Genomic DNA, 19,904 nt, shown 5'->3' with positions numbered 1-19,904 from the left:
AGACAAAGTAGCTTATTGTGGACTACAGGAAACAGAGGGTCGAGCACGCCACCATTTCACATTGACGGGACTGAAGTGGAGTGGGTCAAGAGCTTCAAGTTCCTCGGTGTCCACATCACTAAGGACCTATCATGGTCCAAACACACCAACACAGTCATGAAGAGAACGCGACAACACCTCTTCCCACTCAGGAGGCTTAAAATATTTGACATGGGCCCTCAGATCCTCAAAAAGTTCTACAGCTGCACCATTGAGAGCACCTTAACTACTGCATCGCCACTTGGTATGGCAACTGCTTGGCATCTGACCATAAAGCACTACAGAGGGTAGTGTGTATGGCCCAATACATCACTGGGACTGAGCTCCATACCATCCAGGACCTCTATATCGGGCGGTGTCAGAGGAAGGCAATAAAATTGGCAAAGACTCCAGCCACCCAAGTCATAAACTGTTCTCTCTGCTACCCCACGGCAAGCAGTACCGGAGCGCCAAGTCTGTGACCAAACGGCTCCTAAATAGCTTCTACACCCAAGCCATTAGACTGCTGAACAATTAATCAAATGGCTACCTGGACTATTTGCATTGACCCCCTTTTTTTTTTTTTTGGTTGCACTGACTCTATGCACACACTGTACTCTACCCATACACTCACACATACATTTTGACACCACTCACACATAGACACACTTTCACACTCTTCACCTATGTTGCTGCTACTCTGTTTATTATCTATCCTGATTGCCTAGTCACTTTTACCTACATGTAGATATTACCTACATGTACATATTATATAACTATCTCGTGCTCCTGCACATTGACTCGGTACCGGTAAGTCTTGTGTATAGCCTCACATTTTTAAAACTTTTTAACGGCATTATTGGGAAAGGGCTGATAAGCAAGCGTTTCACGGTAAAGTCTACATGTGTTGTATTTGGCGCATGTGACGAATACAATTTGATTTGATTGTAACTAGTCTACCACACTATACTGTGGATTTGTATTTGTATTTATTAAGGATCCCGATTAGCTGCTGCCAGTGTGTCTGTACCTGTGAGTGTGTGTGTCTCTTCACAGTACCCACGGTTATATTTGTTTTAATCTGTTTTTTAAATCTGATTCTAATGCTTGCTTCAGTTAGCTGATGTGAAATAGAGTTCCATGTGGTCATAGCTCTATGTAGTACTGTGCGCCTCCCATAGTCTGTTTTGGACTTGGGGATTGTGAAGAGACCTCTGGTGTCATGTCTTGTGGGGTATGTATGGGTGTCCAAGCTGTGTGATAGTAGTTTAAACAGACAGCTCTGTGCATTCAGCATGTCAATACTTATTACAAAAACAATTAGTGATGATGTCAATCTCTTCCACCTTGCGAGATTGACATTCATACTCGGGCTCTCGAGTGGCGCAGCGGTCTAAGGCACTGCATCTCAGTGCTTGAGGCGTCACTACAGACAGCCTGGTTTGAATCCAGGCTGTATCACAACCAGCCGTGATTGGGAGTCCATTAGGGCGGCACACAATTGGCCTTGCGTCAGCCGGGTTTGGCCGGTGTAGGCTGCCATTGTAAATAAGAATTTGTTCTTAACTGACTTGCCTAATTAAATAAAGGTTAAATATATATATATATATATATATATATATTAATATCATTCATGTTAGCACCCTGTGTACATTTAAGGGCCAGCCATGCTGCCCTGTTGTGAGCCAATTGTAATTTTCCTAAGTCCCTCTTTGTGGCACCTGACCACACGCCTGAACAGTAGTCCAGTTGCAACAAACTAGGGCCCGTAGAGCCTTGTTGATAGTGTTGTTAAGAAGGCAGAGCAGCGCTTATTATGGACAGACTTCTCCCAATCTTAGCTGCTGTTGCATCAATATGTTTTGACCATGACAGTTTACAATCCAGGGTTACTCCAAGCAGTTTAGTCACCTCAACTTGCTAAATTTCCACATTATTCATTACAAGTTTTAGTTGAGGTTAAGGGTTTAGTGAATGATGTGTCCCAAATACAATGCTTTATGTTTTTTTTAATATTTAGGACTTACTTATTCCATGCCACCCATTCTCAAACTAACTGCAGCTCTTTGTTAAGTGTTGCTGTCATTTCAGTCGCTGTAGTAGCTGACGTCTATAGTGTTGAGTCATCTGCATACATAAACACACTAACATTACTCAAAGCCAGTGGCATGTTGTTAGTAAACATAAACAAATGTGAAGGGCCTAGACAGCTGCTCTGGGGGATTCCTGATTCTACCTGGATTATGTTGGAGAGGCTTCCATTAAGAACACACTCTGTTTTCTGTTAGACAGGTAACCCTTTATACACAATATAGCAGGGGGTATAAAAGCCATAACCTATACGTTTTTCCAGCAGCAGACTATGATTGATAATGTCAAAAGCCGCACTGAAGTCTAACAAAACAGACCCCACAATCTTTTTATTATCAATTTCTCTCTGTCATTTGTGTATGTGCTGTGCTTGTTGAATGCCTTTCCCTATAAGCGTGCTGAAAGTCTGTTGTCAATTTGTTTACTGTAAAATAGCATTGTATCTGGTCAAACACCATTTTTCCCAAAAGTTAGTTAAGGGTTGGTTACAGGTTGATTGTTCAGCTATTTGAGCCAGTAAAGGGGATTTTACTATTCTTAGGTAGTGGAAAGATGTTTGCTTCCCTCCAAGCCTGGGGCACACACTTTCTAGTCGGCTTTAATTGAAAATATGGCAAATATGAGTGGAAATATTGTCTCTATTTTCCTCAGTAATTTTCCATCCAAGTTGTCAGACCCCAGTGGATTGTCATAATGTTTTCACCTCTTCCACACTCACTTTATGGAATTCTACATTCAAATTAGTCAGATATACTTAGATGTGTAGTGTCAGTGTTTGTTGCTGGCATGTCATGCCTAAGTTTGCTAATCTTGCCAATGAAAAAATTATTGAAGTAGTTGGCAATATCAGTGGCTTTTGTGATGAATGAGCCATGTGAGCTGAGTTTGTCTTTATTCCCAAAATGTCATTTAAGGTGCTCCAAAGCTTTTTACTATCATTCTTTATATAATTTATCTTTGTTTCATAGTACAGTTTCTACTTCTTTTTATTCAGTTAAGTCAAATGATTTCTCAATTTGCAGTATGTGTTCCAATCGGTTGTGCTGCCAAACATATTTGCCATACCTTTTGCCTCATCCCACACAACCATAAAACTTTTAAATTCCTCTGAAATCCAAGGGGATTTAAGTTTGTACAGTAATTTCCTTAATGGGTTCATGCTTATTAGTAACTGGAATAAGCTATTTCAGAAATGTACAGTAAGCACATTTGTGTCTGTATTGACTGGTTGTAGGCCATACATTGATATTGGGAATCTCAGGAAATTAGTTGAATGTAGGAGATGCGTTTTCAAATGCCAACGATAGGTGGCGTTAGGAGTCTTTTGGGGCCAGAGCAAGTATCCTTGCCAATTGCCATAGTTCACAAATGTTAATCATTCAAGTGGAGATAAAGTGGAAAATGCACAGATTTACGATAAGGTCTTTGATAATCTAGTTATGTGACGTGAGGACAATGCATGTGGATTATATTTTGGGATTTACTGCAGGGATGGCTTGTCTCGCTCCTACCCCGTGATAGATTATAGTGTAACAAGATTATACAAACACAATGAGCAGACTGATTATACCAGGTGTGTCTCCCCTAACAGCTCCTGCATGGCGGTGTGTGGCTGACATGTCCACAAAAAATATTGTTTACGTGTGTGTACGTCATCTACATTATTAACGATCTGGGATTATCGAGAGTGTTGTCCACACACTATAATAATGGTTTTAAAGTAGCAGAACAGAAGTCACAATAATCTCACACTGAATCACAGCAGGTTGGTGGCACCTTAATTGGGGAGGACAGGCTCATCATAATAATAATTGGGTGGGTGCTTGTATTTGTCCTATTTCACACATGTACAAGTATGTATTATACACATGTGTTAATTGGAAATGTTGTTTTTTTGCATATAGTGTATGTAAACTTCTGACCCACTGGGAATGTGATGAAAAAAATAAAAGCTGAAAGAAATAATTATCTCTCATATTATTCTGACATTTCACATTCTTAAAATAAAGTGGTGATCCGAATATATATATATATATATATAGATATAGATATAGATATATTGTTTCCGTGTGTTTGATATCCTTCCATTCACTCCGTTCCAGCAATTATTATGAGCCGTCCTCCCCTCAGCAGCCTCCTGTGCACTGAATGCATAGCAGGCCCTCGGACACGCTATCCCAATGCGTTTTTTCTGGTGATTGAGCCTATGGAGGTTTACAACACGAGACACACACCATATTTCTCTACAAGTGTGAGGGGGGAGGACACCAAACACTGGCGCCAGCCTACAAATCCTCCACTCACACCCCCCCCCCCTCTCTCACTGACCTCCAATTATGTCATGCGAAAAAGCTGTGTCCCATTGAAAGGCTCTCTTAATCAAACCCAATTAATTCCGCTCCTTTCCCTTACTATCCCCACTGAGGAACGCGTCCTCCCAATCAGCCTGTTAACTCCAGCCCGGCCCCTTTAGAGGCACCGGAATAGGGAACAAAATAATAGATTATGCAATTAATTAGTCGTTAGAGACTTTGTTGTTGCTACTTACAAACTTATTGTATTAATTGACAATTGATTGAGTGATTCATGGAGTAAGACATTTTTATTTTTTGCGCTCTACTAATCTTGCTGGTTAGCCACCTTCGGGTTTCCCATCTTTATTTCATTGCAGTAGCTCTGACCTTTTAAATAAATGTTTTGTTTTGTGTTTACAGAGCATAAGAGATGGAGAAAACTAGGGTAAAGGGAGAGGGGATCCAAAACACACAAAACAACTTTGTTTTACTGTACCTCTCTGTTAAAGGCCCAGTGTAGTCAAAAATCTGATGTTCCTGTGTTTACTATATATTTCCACACAATGAGGTTGAAATAAAACTGTGAAATTGTGAAAATTATGATAATGTCCTTTTAGTGTAAGAGCTGTTTGAAAAGACCACCTGAAATTTCAACCTGTTTTGGCCTTCGATGTTTACATCACCAGGTGTTAAATTAGTTAATAGACCAATAAGAAAGAGAGTTCCAAACCTCTCTGCCAATAGCAGCTAATTTTCAGTTTTCCCCTCCCCACTCGGACCCCTCCCAGACAGCCCTAGCAAAATTCTTGCTTGAGAAATTGACATTTGCTAAGAAGCATTTTATGTTGTTGTTGACAATTTTAATAAAAATAAAATACTTAATTGTTACCCAAAAATGATTTGATATTGAGAAACAAATGGCTGCATTGGACCTTTAACATATGATTGGACCTTTAACATATTTAATAAATAATCTCTAGCCATCCTTTCATTGTCTCTGCTTATTGGACTATGGTTCCATTTCTTTGCTTATTCACTGACAAATGAAACCCCTTCCCTGATAAAGGGAGGTGAAAATTATAACACTGTGTACTCTAGCATAAGAAGACAGTGGGATGCTCAGCTTCAATCTTCTTAGCAGCTGGCTGGGACTAGGGTCAAGGATTAATCTCAGGTTAGTGTGTCTTGATAGATGTTGGACTCTAAGCATTCGTGACATCTTTTTTTATTCATTGTCCATTGCGAAGCATGTGGACAAGATGTGTTTTTTTTTAAGCAATCCAGATGTTTGATGATTCTTTATGTACTGATTCAATGTAGAATTCACCATCAATATTGCAGACTGGAGAAAACCGTATCCTGGAAAAAAGACAGAATAATTTTGACAGACATTTTTGGATTTCCGAAGTCAATATATAAGATACTAGACATTGATGACTACACTAGACTATTATCAAGAATCCATTAACTCATAAATGTTTTGTCGCCGACAATAAGAATGAAAACAATGTTTTTATGGGTTGCTGGGGGTCAATTTGTGAAGCATTCCCAACACCGTGTGGACAACATAGCATGCTGACTATAAATCACAAACACACTGTGTTGGCCCTGATTCAGAATGAAAATGGAATTGGAGGAGATGGTTGGATTTCGCACAGCGAGCCCAACAAAAGCTTCTATGTTGATCTGCTGCTCTTTTCCCATGCTTTTCTTTGTGCCACTCACTCCAGCGCAACGCATGCCTACCCCGGCCCCGGCCAAGATGTCCAGCAGTCAGTGTCTGCTCAGGCCCGGCCTGGCCCAGGCACTAATCCCTGAGCTGTCAGAGGACCCTGCTCTGAACTCATCCTGGCCCGCAGGAAAAGGCTCTAATTGGGGGATTTTCTACATCATTAACCCTGATGAGCAGCCATCCCACCCTCACTACTCCCACCCTGTTCTCGCTCTCTCTTGCTCTCTCTCTCTCTCTGGCTTCCACACTAACATTTTGTCTCTGTGTCTCTCTCTCTCTCTCTCTCTCTCTCTCGCTAACACTCCCTCTCTCTTGTCCCCCCCCACCCCCCCACCCACCGACCCCCTCATGATTAGGATGTCCATGTCCTCCCATGACAATCCACACAGAGTGCTGTTTGTTTGGCTCTGGGAGAACACTGTTTAGATTGGATCTCCAATAACAATATAGCAGCACGTGTGCTTTACTGATGAGAGAAAATATTTTCTGAAGGTTAAAGGGTGATTGCTTAATTGTTTGTCTGCCAAAACATTTTCTCCAACACAGTTTAGTTTATAATCTGTCATTAAATGACCTCCACACAAAAAAACACCAGGTAGTTACAAACACACACAGATCCAAAAAGAATATTCAGATTAAAATCATGTTTTTGTTTTTACATTCCGCACACTGTTGTGTTCACTGTTCACGTTTTGGCCCCAGATGGCCCCTGGTGAGAGGTCCTCCCGGGCTTCCATCTGTCCGGGAGTGTGGTTCACATGCTGGAGAGGCAAGCGCGGCAGGTACAGCCCACTGTGAACATGTGCTGCAGCGGCAGCGCCCAGGGGCAATTAGCGAGCAGCGGGCCCTGTGGCCGGGCCCCCCCCCTGGGAGCCTGATTGATTGGAGCCTCATCTTCCTAACGGGCTGGCACCATGCCACCAGCCAGGGACCAGGGGAGAGGAGAGGAGGGGCTGGGACGAAGAGAGGCTACTTCTCCACTGTGTCAGATCCTATCTCTATCCCTCACATACTACAGTAGGCCTAATGATATACTTCAGATACCGTCCTATAACCATCCATTTATATTCAGAGATTTACAGTAGATAGATATTCACAGTCAGTGGATTTATAGAGTAGATAGGATAAAGGAGACAGAAGACAACAATTCTATCAAACTATATTTGTTTATTTTTTTAAGTAGATATTAAAGTTTTCTAGAACATGGACATCAACATTTTTGACAAAATGAAAGTAAACAGTAACAGAACTAGAACATATAACGAATATGATGTCTATATGGGGATATAAAAAGTGTCCTGTATATTTTCAGATATAAACCTAAAATAAACTTCCCAAGTTTCTAGTGCATTTTTAAAATATTTTTTATATCTAAACTTTGGCTTAATCTTGGTCCCAGTATCACATGAGGAACAAACATTTCTAAACATATTGTTTAATGTTCAAACTAACCCTGTTTCTATGTTGGGTGTGAGGTCCTGAAAATACCTGACTAGAGTTAACAGCTAAAGAGTATGCACTGATAACATAAAAACTAGACAACTGCAATTAAATTAGAAAAAAAAGAACAGCCCACGTAATTAGCAAATCAGCAATGTTGAGCGTGTGAGGTGAGCATAGAATCCCCATAACACATCAGTAAAACAATTGAATATTACTTTGTGTATTGACCAATGGGGCTTTTACTGTCTATGACAAAGAAACATATTTATATCTGCAGTAACACAGAACTAATACTTTGTAAACTCCAGTCAAACAGTAAGTTGGATGAACTGACAATTCTGTGGAAACTTTTTTTAAACCGTTCTACTCTGAACTAATCATATGTCCGGCAGCAGAGACATTTTCAGTTTCCTTTCAAAACAAATGCTTCAACATTTCCACTTTTGTGTAATGGAATTTCTTTCCTCCATATTGTGATAGTCTACACACTATCACTGAAATAATAGTAATTAAATGTTACCCCTTGCACACTGCAATAGGATGAATAATATTTACCTGGTAAAAGTATTGTCAAAATGAAAATGCTAAATTATTTTACATCAGAAATGTTTAATCCTATGTAGCCCTTGATATGACACGTTAACATCGTGGTTGAAGATTGTCTTTTTCACCATACATAAACCATATGAAATATGCATATAGTCATTATCAAAACATTATGCCACAATGGACCCGTACACCCCATGTAGTATCTCTTCGACATATGCCAGAATAGACTATTCATGCTCTTTTTTTCATTCCCGGGGTCTCACTACAGAGGCCTATTTAGTGCAGTCTGTGACCGTTTTCCCCCTCGGACTTTAGACAAAGAAGATGGCTTGGATCAATTGTGCCGAACAAAGAGGAAACTATGTAGGGTGACACATCAGACCGTTCTCCTTCTGCTGCTCTGCACGTACACACAGTGACGGAAGGCCAAGCTGCCAACACGTTTTCTTCTCCAACAGCCACTGAGGCAAAAAAAAAAAGTTACTTCAGTGGCCTCTTTCGCTCTGTCCCCCTGTCCTATTCCCACCCCTTCCGTGTGATAGGGAGGTCTCCTGGCTTCCCTTCTCACTGTAGGAGGCTTACGCCATAGATCACTCTTTTCGACTGACCCAAACATGTTTAGCAGCTCTCCAAAACAATTACTAAAACAGTTATTGCTTCCTCAGAGAATCAAGATGTCACACACTGAGGGTGCCATCAAATTCAGAGATTGGCTTTGAATATGTAGCACTCCTCAATAACAATTCTCAAGAAAGAAGAGCCTTACATTGTTTGGCCTACCAGATCGTGAAAGAAGGTGTTGATATCAGTGTGTGTGCAGTCTATGGTGTGCATATCGACATGTGTGTTTGCAGTCTGAAGTTAGCCCCAGGGCAACCATCAATCTTCCTCAAGTCAATGACGACTAGGAGTAAATCACTTTCATAGATGTTAATTGGGTGTTAAAAGGTGTTCATGTCTTCTCAAATTAAATAGCATGACAGATTGTTTTATGCATCCCCAGCTGAAAGCTCCCTGAGCTGAAAGCCTGAGCCAGGATATCTCAACCATGACCCCACAACCCACGGTGTGGACAGAGGCTCTCCACTATAAGTGCAGTTGAGACAGACAGAAATGTAGTGTTTCCCCTTCATCCGAGGTGGCTGTGGTATCCTTCTTCTCCAGGTGTTGAAATAACCTGACCATCATAACTGGATGAATGATTCTGTGTTTCAGGGTCATAGACATAGCGATTCATACTGCCGCAACCTTCAACTACTATTATGGGAGACATGGCATGGCCATTCACAAATACTGAGAGAATTACTGGTTAATTGACCTGTAAAATTCATGATAAATTAGACAATTGGATTAATTAGGAAAATACACAAACCTTAATTTGCAGAGTTAAATGTGACCGTGTGTGAGCACTCTACAGAATGTATTTTATGAAAGGATTTGGAGGGGACATGAGTTGGCGTATACTTAGATTCATGGTTAACAGCAAAGAACAAAAACATTAAAACTACTCTTGCAAAAAATAAAAGACTATTGAGTAACAAAATTAACACAAGGACAGGCTGAGTGATCTGCATTACAAACTTAAAATACCCAATACTCTTTGGGATTTTCTGTGTCAAGTAGCTCAGTGGCTGGACAAGTTGTGGTCTGAGCTATATAGACATTGCATTGTGCTTTGTCACAAGCAAGAATGGTTATAGATCTTTAGCTAATGCCACAATTAGGCCTGGCCCAAAACCTGACTAGAGTGTACAGTGTTTGCATTTTTATAGAATTACTGAGAAGGAAGTATTTGTTGCCTTTTATATGAAATCCAAACTATTAGATAAGGATAAAAAATCTAAAAGTTGCCATCAAGGGCAATTAGTGTCCAGTGGAATCCTTGTTCCAGTTGCTTCATAAAAGTTCATAAAAACAAAAAAGTATTCTATCATAACCTTGTTAATTTGAGCAGTCTTTGCAGTCCTTTTGGAAAATGGATGTTTGTGTAGTTACCTTTGCGAGGCCTTTCTTAACATTCTGTGTCATAGGATCCAGATTAAAAACCTTTCTGAATAGTGGCACACAAAATATGCATCAACTTCCAATCCTTCACATCACTAGTATGGAAATCAAAAAAGAGACCAAGAACCATTCTAGTGCTGACAAAGGGTAGAAATGTCACTGGTGTTGGAAATCTTAGAAATATCATCAGTCGTAACTGAGCATTTGTTGGTGCCATCACTGCAATCCTGTTGTGTGAAAAATGCCATTATCATGGCCCAAAACCCCAATCATGACTGAAAACAGTTTCAATAGCCCTCCTCAGACCATCACATGGGCTGCCAGGTTTTGTCCATGGACTGGATGTGTTCCTTGGCTTTCATCCTCAGTGCGGCGATGCTGGAGCTCCTCTGGTCCACGTCCTCCATTGGGTATTTGTCGGTGAAGGGACCGGAACACTGGTATGGGGGTGGTGCCATGGACTGCATCCCCTGGCCCATGGGTGGGCTGTTGAGGAAGCTGTGGCTGGGGTAGCCACCCTGCAGGCCCTGTCCTGGGCCCATGAAACCCGGGATGCTGTGGACTGGGGTGGCGCTGGACAGAGGGGAGGTCAGCCAGGGGTCCAGGGGGAGGGCGTTGCTCATGGGCCCCATGTTGCTGTGCATGGGTGGCCGGTTGAAGGAGAGCATGGGCGAGTCATGCAGCTTCATGGTGCTGGCGTCCATCTTCTCCTGGCGCCTCCATTTGGCTCTGCGGTTCTGGAACCACACCTAGAGGAAGGCAGAGGGTTTGGATTTATAGTCCAGAGTATTTACAGCACCGATCGTTCCAATTGGTACCAAATGGGTTTAGGATCGTGCTTTATCAAGCTACCTATTTTGGTTTCTTAGTAACCTCATAAATAAAGAATCATTGAATTGAAATGTTCCGAGACCTTCAGTGTTGTCTGTGTTTTGACCTGCTCTAAGACTTAGCCCCCTTTGCACTGCTGTCTTACACAATTGTTGGGATGTCCCTAGAGAACCTGGGACCTGAGCCATTGTCAGCAAGGTTTGGACAGTGACACTTGTCTTAATTTAAAGTTTGGTACCTACTGGAGTCTCAGAGCACCTTTGGGCATAATGTGCTGATGTGGAGCATCTTCAGGCCCTACAGTAAAACGTCATCCCTCAGCAGGTCAAGTCCATAATATCAATATTTTAGCTGCATCCGTCTCTATTCAAGTAAACCATCTAAATAAATAATAATTTACTAATTGAACAGTGGTATTCTTGAATGGTTAGTATTTTGGATTTCTACATTTTGTTGGATTGGAAAAATAAGCAATTTGCCAATTGTAATGCACTACAATCAATTACCCTGGGCGCTTCGTGAACAACAGCTATAGTTGTATTTACAGTACAGAGTATTTCAACTCTACTGACCAATCTTAATCATTTCGACCTTCATCCATACCTACTGTGTCATTTTGCCGTGCTTTAAGACTTTGCCCTTAGATTCTGCTATAAGACCTTGCCCTTTTTTCTGCACTATGCCCTGCTAAGACAACCTTCTTATGTCTGCCCTCAGACAACCAGAGACCTGAGCCTGTGTGGGCAGGACACAGCTTGCTTTGTTACTTGTCTGTATTTATAGTGTAACGCCTGCTGTGAGTGACCTTGAAGCTCCTGAGGATCTAGAAATCGGCCCAACAGTAAAGATGTCCTATCGTCACTCACCATTATCATCTAAAGATTCAGAGAAGTTATTTCTGACCCACTGAGGTTTTTTATTAGAAAACACAAGCCCTTTAACCATTTAACTCACCTGCTGATGTAAAAAGGGCTTTATAAATACATTTGATTGATGATTGATATTCAGCTTCAATCAATTTCCCTGGGGGATGAATTCACATTGGATCAAGGTTGCACCTGATCAGAGATGTTAGTATTTGAGTCCACTCCTAGTCACAATGATTGGCAAGAAAGTCAGAGGAGTTGACCAGGGCACAGCACAGTACCAGTAAAAGTGGTGGTGGACAAACCTACCTGAACTCTGACTTCAGGCAGGTTAACCTTCATAGCCAGCTCCTCACGGCTGTACACGTCGGGGTAGTGAGACTTCTCGAAGGCACGCTCCAGCTCGTGCAGCTGGTACGTGGTGAAGGTGGTGCGGTTGCGTCGGTGCTTCTTCTTGGGCTGCTCTTCCTCGCAGGGCTCCGGACTTTTCCCTCCATTGCTATCCACACTCTTCCTCAGATCACTAATTTCCCCATCACACTTGTCCGAGTACAGTCCTGAATCTGTAGAGCCCATAGCGAGAGAGAGAAGAGATTCACATTAGATGAATCTATCAACAAGGTGACTTGGACTCATTTTGATTTAACCAAACAAGCTTCTTTGGCTTTTTTTGCAAAGGTAAGTCGTTCATTCTCAAGCTTTGCGTGGTTAAGTATCGTTAGCTTGTGAGACAAATGTTGGTTTCAGGCTCTCCTATCATCAATAGCCATATGTTTAGTCTAATCAACATGTCTGTCTTCGCTAGACAGGGATTCTTCACAATTAACAGGCCAATGTGAATGAAAAATCATTGAAATGGGAAAAGAGGAAAAAGACAGTGAAGAAAGGTCTAGCTGTTGAAGAGTTAGGGGTTGACAAAAGCTGAAAACATGGAATATTCAAATGAGCTCCACAACCCCTTAATAACTTGTTTGTTCTGAAAACGTCCCAGGACACATTTGACACCTGCAACAATAGGCTACTGTAGGCCAAATAAAGCTGAAGTCGTGCCTTACTCTACGCATGTAGAAAGACATGTAGATTGTCCTTCGGCCTTGTAACGAAGCATACATGAGCAGCATACATGAGCAGCATACATGAGCAGCATACATGAACAGCATACACGGCGCTGACTCGCTAAAGCTTTCACTGCAGGTTTCCACTAATCCTCAGAGGGAAACAGATGCAGCCTGTTAATTCCTCTGATAGCTTCCATGTATTCTTAACTGTAATCTACGTAGGACCTTCATTTGTATCAGTCCCATAATCAGGAAAATACTGAAAACATTACAAGGTAAAGCCATAAAACGCTGTGAACATGGTTGTTGAATTGGAATTATCAAAAGGGTAATCAAATTATATTGGGCACAAAGATGACCATAGGATCAGGTGTCTACGCATCTACCATTATAGCAGTGATCTGTGCACTAGTCCTGTACGGTATAATTCATTATTGGTAAACACATTATCTATTGGGACACTTTATTGGGACAGCCTTTATTGACACATTTGAAATATTACTTCATAATGGTAACATTACTCTCTTGTCAATTCTGTAATTTGTCCCTCACATAAAAGTAATAGGTTGTCAGTTTGGGTTGGTATTGTGGGTGATATTCATGACCAGTTCCCAATGACCACATAACTGTATAGCACATGGAGAGATAGGGACTCTTTGGGTGTTTCACTTTACAGCAGTGGTATTCAAACTTTTTCGCCAGAATTTCATTTTTTTCCCCAATAATTTCTCGAGACCTCACCCCAACCAAACACAATCTTAAAAATCTGTACATTTCAATTTTTACATCAACAAATAACCTTCAATTCATTACATTTTCATATTTTTTTCATGTTTTTTCTTCTAATTATTTTTCAGAAAAACGTTTGTATATCGTCCCATACAATAATCTGTACTCTTTGTTAAATTATAAATAAATAAAATATTATTTAAATTTTGGCGACCAGGTCGCGACCCCAACTATGGATACCATTACTTTACAGTGTTTAGCAAACACTTGATGAAAGAAACTTTATTGCACAATCACCAAACTAAATATGGCTATCCCAACCCAGTTCAAACCCATGACGAGTAGGAGCTAACAAACCCAAACCTTGCTAAATGGATCTTCATATCAAACCAGTGCTTGATAGAATCAGGACAGAAAGCCAAGAAAAACCTTCAATTCCCAGACAGGGGCAGCTAGGAGGATTTTGGGGTCCATTGATCTATCTCTCATTAACAGCCTACGACAATGCCCATAGTGGCACAATGGAGGGGTCAGGCTGGGTTCAGTGACCAGCTCCCTGCCTGTCGGCCTGTCGGAACCGCCCGTCTAAAGACCTTGTCATGTTTACAGTCCAGCAGAAAACCTCAATGTGGAGGGGACAAAGTGATGCGATGTAGTACAAAATGCCCATTCAGACGGAACAGGGATGACTAACAAGTCAGTTATGTGTTAAGGACATGTAAATTAGTGTTGAATATTAAGTGGAAACAAATAAGAATTGAGCCATTGCTGTTGCACTGGTTGAACAGTGCTTATGATCATATTTTATAATAACCAACACTGTCATAAGACACTTCCAATTACGTTGTAATTTTATGAGTCATCAAATGCTGGTTTGTGCTACGTGTTTCACTAAACCATTTGTTTTTATGACCCCATAGATAGTAACCAGAATGTAAAAACTACCATAGATTAAAAAACGTCACATTTTATGCAGAGTTGAAATGTTAATGAAATGAAACTGCACCACTGTAAAATCTCATCTGTGTCCAAGAGAAGATTAGGGGAATTCCACAAGGGGATGGGATTTGGGATGAAACCCCCTCACCGTCTTGTTTTGTGATTTATCTCTCAATCTCAGCATGATTTCACAGTATTTACAAGGTACAGACACATGTCATCTACTGCCCCCCCTAGAGATACAATATAATGTTCTATTTCATTCTGTGAGCTGTTGAGAAACGACCTGGACTCTCTGCAAGGCTACAACCAATGCAGCCATTGAGGTCATTGTCGCCTCAACGCATTGATGCAATGGAAATAATCAAGTCTTAATGACTTAAGTAAAGCTGCTAATCATTACATCACATAAAGACAAAGGGAAGTGTGCAAGTTCAGGCATCATAGACAGGATCCTCCGACACACTTTGTGGTCCACTTAAATTAAATGTTGGTATGAAAATTAGAATTAAATGAAAAATACACATTATCATGTATTTGTTTGGTGTCTTCCCCTGCCATCTAGATTGCATGTGATTGTGTGTGTTTTAATGCCACACTTTAAGTCTGTAATGTGCCTTATTGTTTGACTGTGACAATAAAATGTCCCCCTTGGTAATCAATACAATGCATTTAATACAATCGATCTTCTGTCTCCTTGACCTCATCTTAGCTGCTTCCTACATGCAGTATGTTCCTATCAAATGCAGCAAAGCTTGAAGTGAGAGGGCTTGATTGATAACTTATGAAAACCAGCGAAGCGCTAGTCGACGTGTCTTAATGTGTTTTGGCCTCAAACATATACTGTACATGTAGATAGTGGGCTGGCCATAAATGCCCCAGAATCAGAACAGTGATTTACAGTATGCCCAGTGGAGTGTTTATCTCACACCTAAGAGACTCACCATGGTAGGACTGCTGCTCTGAGAGGTGCCCGTAGGGGTGTGCTGGATCCTGCTTCCCAGGGTCTCCCAGGCCATCCACGCCCACTTTGTGAAGCACCGGGCCCCCAGATGGGCTGAGCAGGGGGTCCTGGTCTTTGCTGAAGCCCAGGATGACATCAATGCTGTGGACGCGGCCCCCCATCGCCGCCCCCCCTCCTTTCACCATCTCGTGGAAGTTACTGGGTGAGAGGCAGCTGTCGTCCACCATGCTCATGGTATCCAGTGATAAATGCATTTGAACGTTTGGATGCCCTCTCTATCCTTTAGCGGGGAAAAGTAGACTTGGCTCGGCTTTGTGAAGGAACAGGTCCAAGGATGAGTTTTAAAGAGATGTCCTCCACAAGTTCTGTGCAGCTGCAAAACAAAGTCACAGTCATCACATGATCAGAAGCCAGTCTTGAGTCTTTGCCATTTAGTAGTGCCACATCAAAATGCTCAAACACTCTCATATACTACTAGTACTACCAACCACCACTATAACATACAATCAATAATTGTATTAACATAATCTATTCAATATAAACAAAATATCAGCAAACATTTTGGGGGGCTAAATCAATCAATCAATCAAATGTATTTCTAAAGCCCTTTTTATGTCAGCCGATGTCACAATGTGCTATACAGCAATAGTTCAATGGTTTTATGGTATATGTATTGTCTATCAGAACATGGATCTGTCACTGAGGTTTATCTTTTAATGAGCCATGATATAATTATAAAGCGGATGATAAAAGACAGAGCCTCTTTATTCTATTGCATAAACTCATTACCAAGTACATTGAGTGCAATGAAATTGATAGACGTGATTGACGTGATAGACTTTAGTATATTATACAGCATTAACATAAAATCAATCTGTATTTGTATTTATTATGGATCACCATTAGCTGCTCCTGGGGCCAGCAAAAATGAAGGCATAATACATTAGAATAAAAATGTTAAACATTAAAATAGATTTTAAAACAGATTTCACAATCCATTAAGTGTGCCCTCAAGCCACTACTCTACTACAATACACAATACAGGTGTACGTGTGTGTAGAGTGTGTATGGTATGTGAGTTTGTATGTGTGTGTTTGCTGTTCCATAAGGTGTTTTGTATCCGTTTTGTTTTATCTGGTTTTACTGCTGCCGTGAGTTACTTGATGTGGAATAGAGTTCCTTGTAGTCATGGCTCTATGTAGTACTGTGTGCCCCCCAAAGTCTGTTCTGGACTTGGGGACTGTGAAGAGACCTCTGGTGGCATGTCTTGTGGGGTATGCATGGGTGTCCAGGCTGTGTGCTCGTAGTTTAAACAGACATCTTGGTGCATTCAACATGTCAATACCTCTCACAAAAACAATTAGTGATCATGTCAATCTCTCCTCCACCTTGAGCCTTGCGAGATTGACATGCATATTATTAATGTTAGCTCCAAGTGTATATTTAAGGGCCAGCCGTGCTGCCCTGTTCTGGGCCAGTTGTAATTTTCCCAAGTCCCTCTTTGTGGGACCTGACCACATGACTGGTCTGTAGTCCAGGTGTGACAAAACTAGGGCCTGTAGGACCTGCCTTGTTGATATTGTTGTTAATCAAAGACAAGTTGATAAATTGCTTTCTGAAATATCTTATTTACATAGCTATATTTAAGACGTTTATAATGACATAGACAGGCCCACAGCTTGAAGTTTAGGGCAAAAGTTACATTTGACAGAAACAAAACTTTGCTTTGGAGCAAAATCTTGGTTAACATGAATTTATAAAATATTAACCATGAAATTGTAATACGTAGCTTTATACAGTAGAGGTAAGAAACCCTTTACTGAATAAATATACATAAACTTAAAAGGACCAAATGTGAAATTAACAAAATGTAATTATGCCCTACATATTATACATTTGCATAGTTGTATTGTATTGTACTCTGTTGCATTGTATTCTATGATATTCAATATAATATAGTTGAATGATATTCAAGAGCACATGTTTAAACACTAGGCATATCATTATTGTATTAAAATATACAAAGTACAATGTATAGTCTTTAAAATGCAGAATCTTTGTATTTTATATTTAAACTGATACTGTAATTCTATACTTTGTGGAAAACAAAAATGGTTTCCAATACTAACAACATTCTCACTTTCAGTGTCCATCTCCTCAGATTTAAATGTCATATAGACACATTATGTTAGACTAATAAAACGTTAACCTTTCTTTTATAGTTGCCTAAATGTCACAAACATTTGCGGTGGTAATAGTAATAGCGGTTCGAACCTACCTTTGAAGAAATGACGTGCTGAGCGCATGAAGTTGAACTGTCAATATTCCACCTGTTTCCTCCAACACTTCACTTCAACTACTGAGGTAGTTCACGCCCCTTGTCCGGCTGCTGCACACCAAAGCCGCGCAAATCTCAAGCCCTGTCTATTTTACCTTGCATCCTCTCTAGACTTTCTTCAAAAACAATGTGGATAATACGCTGAAAAACACAACAAAACGTGTGTGCACAAAACAAGCTTGACAACTAATGTGGTTTTGTTGCAGGCTATAGTATTTTCAAAGTGCAGAGAGAGAGTAGCCTAGTGCTGGTGAATGGAAATAAAATGAGCGGATTAAAGAGGTTATTAATTGGAATCCTTCCCCTTTAAGAATGATTGACAGTTGTTTTCTAGTCAAGTAATTGCAGTAAATGTAGCTTACATTCACCCCACAGGAGGAGGCTGGGGCTAATGAAGCCATGACAAGACTTTCTTTCAGAAATCTATTGTTTTAAAGACAAAGGTCTGACTGAAAGTTTTCACTAATCCCCTCATTATTCCAGAGAAAGACTACATAAAAACTCTGGTAGGGACAAGTTATACATGGTGCATGAGAATGGAGAACAGCGTGAAGACCTGAACTCATGTTGACACATTTTTTAAAACATTTTGAAAAGCTTTCAATTTTGAGTAAATATTAATTTAACGTATTATAGAAAAAAAGTTTTAATATTAAACTTAAATCAGAAGTCAAAGTAAATATCCAGCTACAACGTACTTCAAATGTATTTATGCAACATGAAAAGTGACAGATAATATAATTAGCAATATGTATTTCAAATCAGTTTGTTCGTTTGCAATAGAAAAACAGAAAAGCAAATGACAGTCATCAGCATGGAGCTTTTACTTCTTGAGGCAATTAGTATTGCAAGTAGTAAATCAAGCAATGACCCATCACTAATGAGGGGAATTAAACATGGGGGAAAACTAATGCAATTAAATGCAATTAACACTTTAGAATCAAAATACACAGCCAGGGGACACAGTGTTAAAAAATATGCTTGAAGAGAGGTTTAAAACAGTGAAATTAAAATGTACCTATATTAACAAATAGTCATGTAAAAAATAATGTTTTCAAATAATACACTGGATGTATTACATTAATACACTGGATGTATTACATTAATACACTGGATGTGGTCATACTGAACTTGTAAAACGTCCAATTATACACATCTATAACACATCTATGTAATGAGGCATAATTAACATAAAGTAACATGTTTACAACCTGTAGTTACAAAATGTATGATGGCTAGGGGACATAATATGTCCAATAAAGAAAATAAACAATTAGTGACCAGATCAATTCAAGAGGAGTGATCTCAGACCTGTTTAACAGCTCATTAAGGATTTAAACCAAATTGTGTCAATTGGCTTGGACTAATTGTTGCAAGTGGTCATTATATGATCATACCATGGTCAATCCACATATACTAAATCAAATCACTATGACACAGAAACAATGAATGGAATTTTGTCACATAACACTATTTGAATCAATTTTCTGTGGTTTATTTAGAATAAATCACGGTGATAATGCATAAGGAATCAAAATTAAGATTAGCATATGACTAAAAAGGTTGCAAAATACACGAAACAAAAACAATTACATTATTTAGTAACATAATTAATATTGGCCCATCTATAACTTTTTGTCACATAAACATGTTCCTGTGTCGATGGAGGTATTTGGGAGGATGCTGTTGTTTTAAGAGAGTATTTGCACCAGTTGGCTACTCTGAAACCTTGCCTGGGCTTGGAGAGGTGAGTGCCACAGAGATCAACCCTGCCTTTAATGAGATTAAAGACTTTTCCAGAGATTTCCGCTGACCTGTACGGAAGTCCATAGAGGACATGTGAATTTTTGTTTTTTTAATTGTTTTATCGATATGCCAAAATATATATTTTTTTGTGGTCACAACATATCAAAAGTTGTTTTATCGAGATCACATCATAATTTTCTCATGATCTGTCACGTCCTGACCTTAATTCCTTTTTTATGTCTCTATTTTAGTTTGGTCAGGGTGTGAGTTGGGGTGGGCATTCTATGTTTTGTGTTCTATGT

General features: G+C 40.1%; 1 protein-coding gene across 1 annotated transcript; it reads right to left on the bottom strand.

The window, feature by feature from the left end:
* Positions 1–10,439: 10,439 nt before the first annotated feature.
* Positions 10,440–15,772, bottom strand: rx1 (retinal homeobox gene 1). Its single transcript, XM_064933180.1, has 3 exons — positions 15,499–15,772; positions 12,138–12,391; positions 10,440–10,880 (listed from the first exon to the last, which is right to left on the bottom strand). The coding sequence occupies exons 1-3, from the start codon at positions 15,770–15,772 to the stop codon at positions 10,440–10,442; spliced, it is 969 nt and encodes a 322-aa protein (XP_064789252.1).
* Between the last annotated feature and the right edge of the window lie 4,132 nt (positions 15,773–19,904).

This window comes from Oncorhynchus masou, chromosome 24 (assembly GCF_036934945.1).
Source record: "Oncorhynchus masou masou isolate Uvic2021 chromosome 24, UVic_Omas_1.1, whole genome shotgun sequence".
In the NCBI taxonomy this organism is placed as follows: Eukaryota; Metazoa; Chordata; class Actinopteri; order Salmoniformes; family Salmonidae; genus Oncorhynchus; species Oncorhynchus masou.
This window is presented reverse-complemented; position numbering and strand designations above follow the sequence as displayed.

Bases quoted from the DNA above. Each gene is read 5' to 3' on its own strand.
- rx1 (XM_064933180.1), bottom strand. From the start codon at position 15,772: ATGCATTTATCACTGGATACCATGAGCATGGTGGACGACAGCTGCCTC. The intron at 12,392-15,498 runs GTGAGTCTCTTA...TGGGCTCTACAG, and splicing joins AGAGCAGCAGTCCTACCATG to ATTCAGGACTGTACTCGGAC. The intron at 10,881-12,137 runs GTAGGTTTGTCC...GCCTTCCTCTAG, and splicing joins TGCCTGAAGTCAGAGTTCAG to GTGTGGTTCCAGAACCGCAG.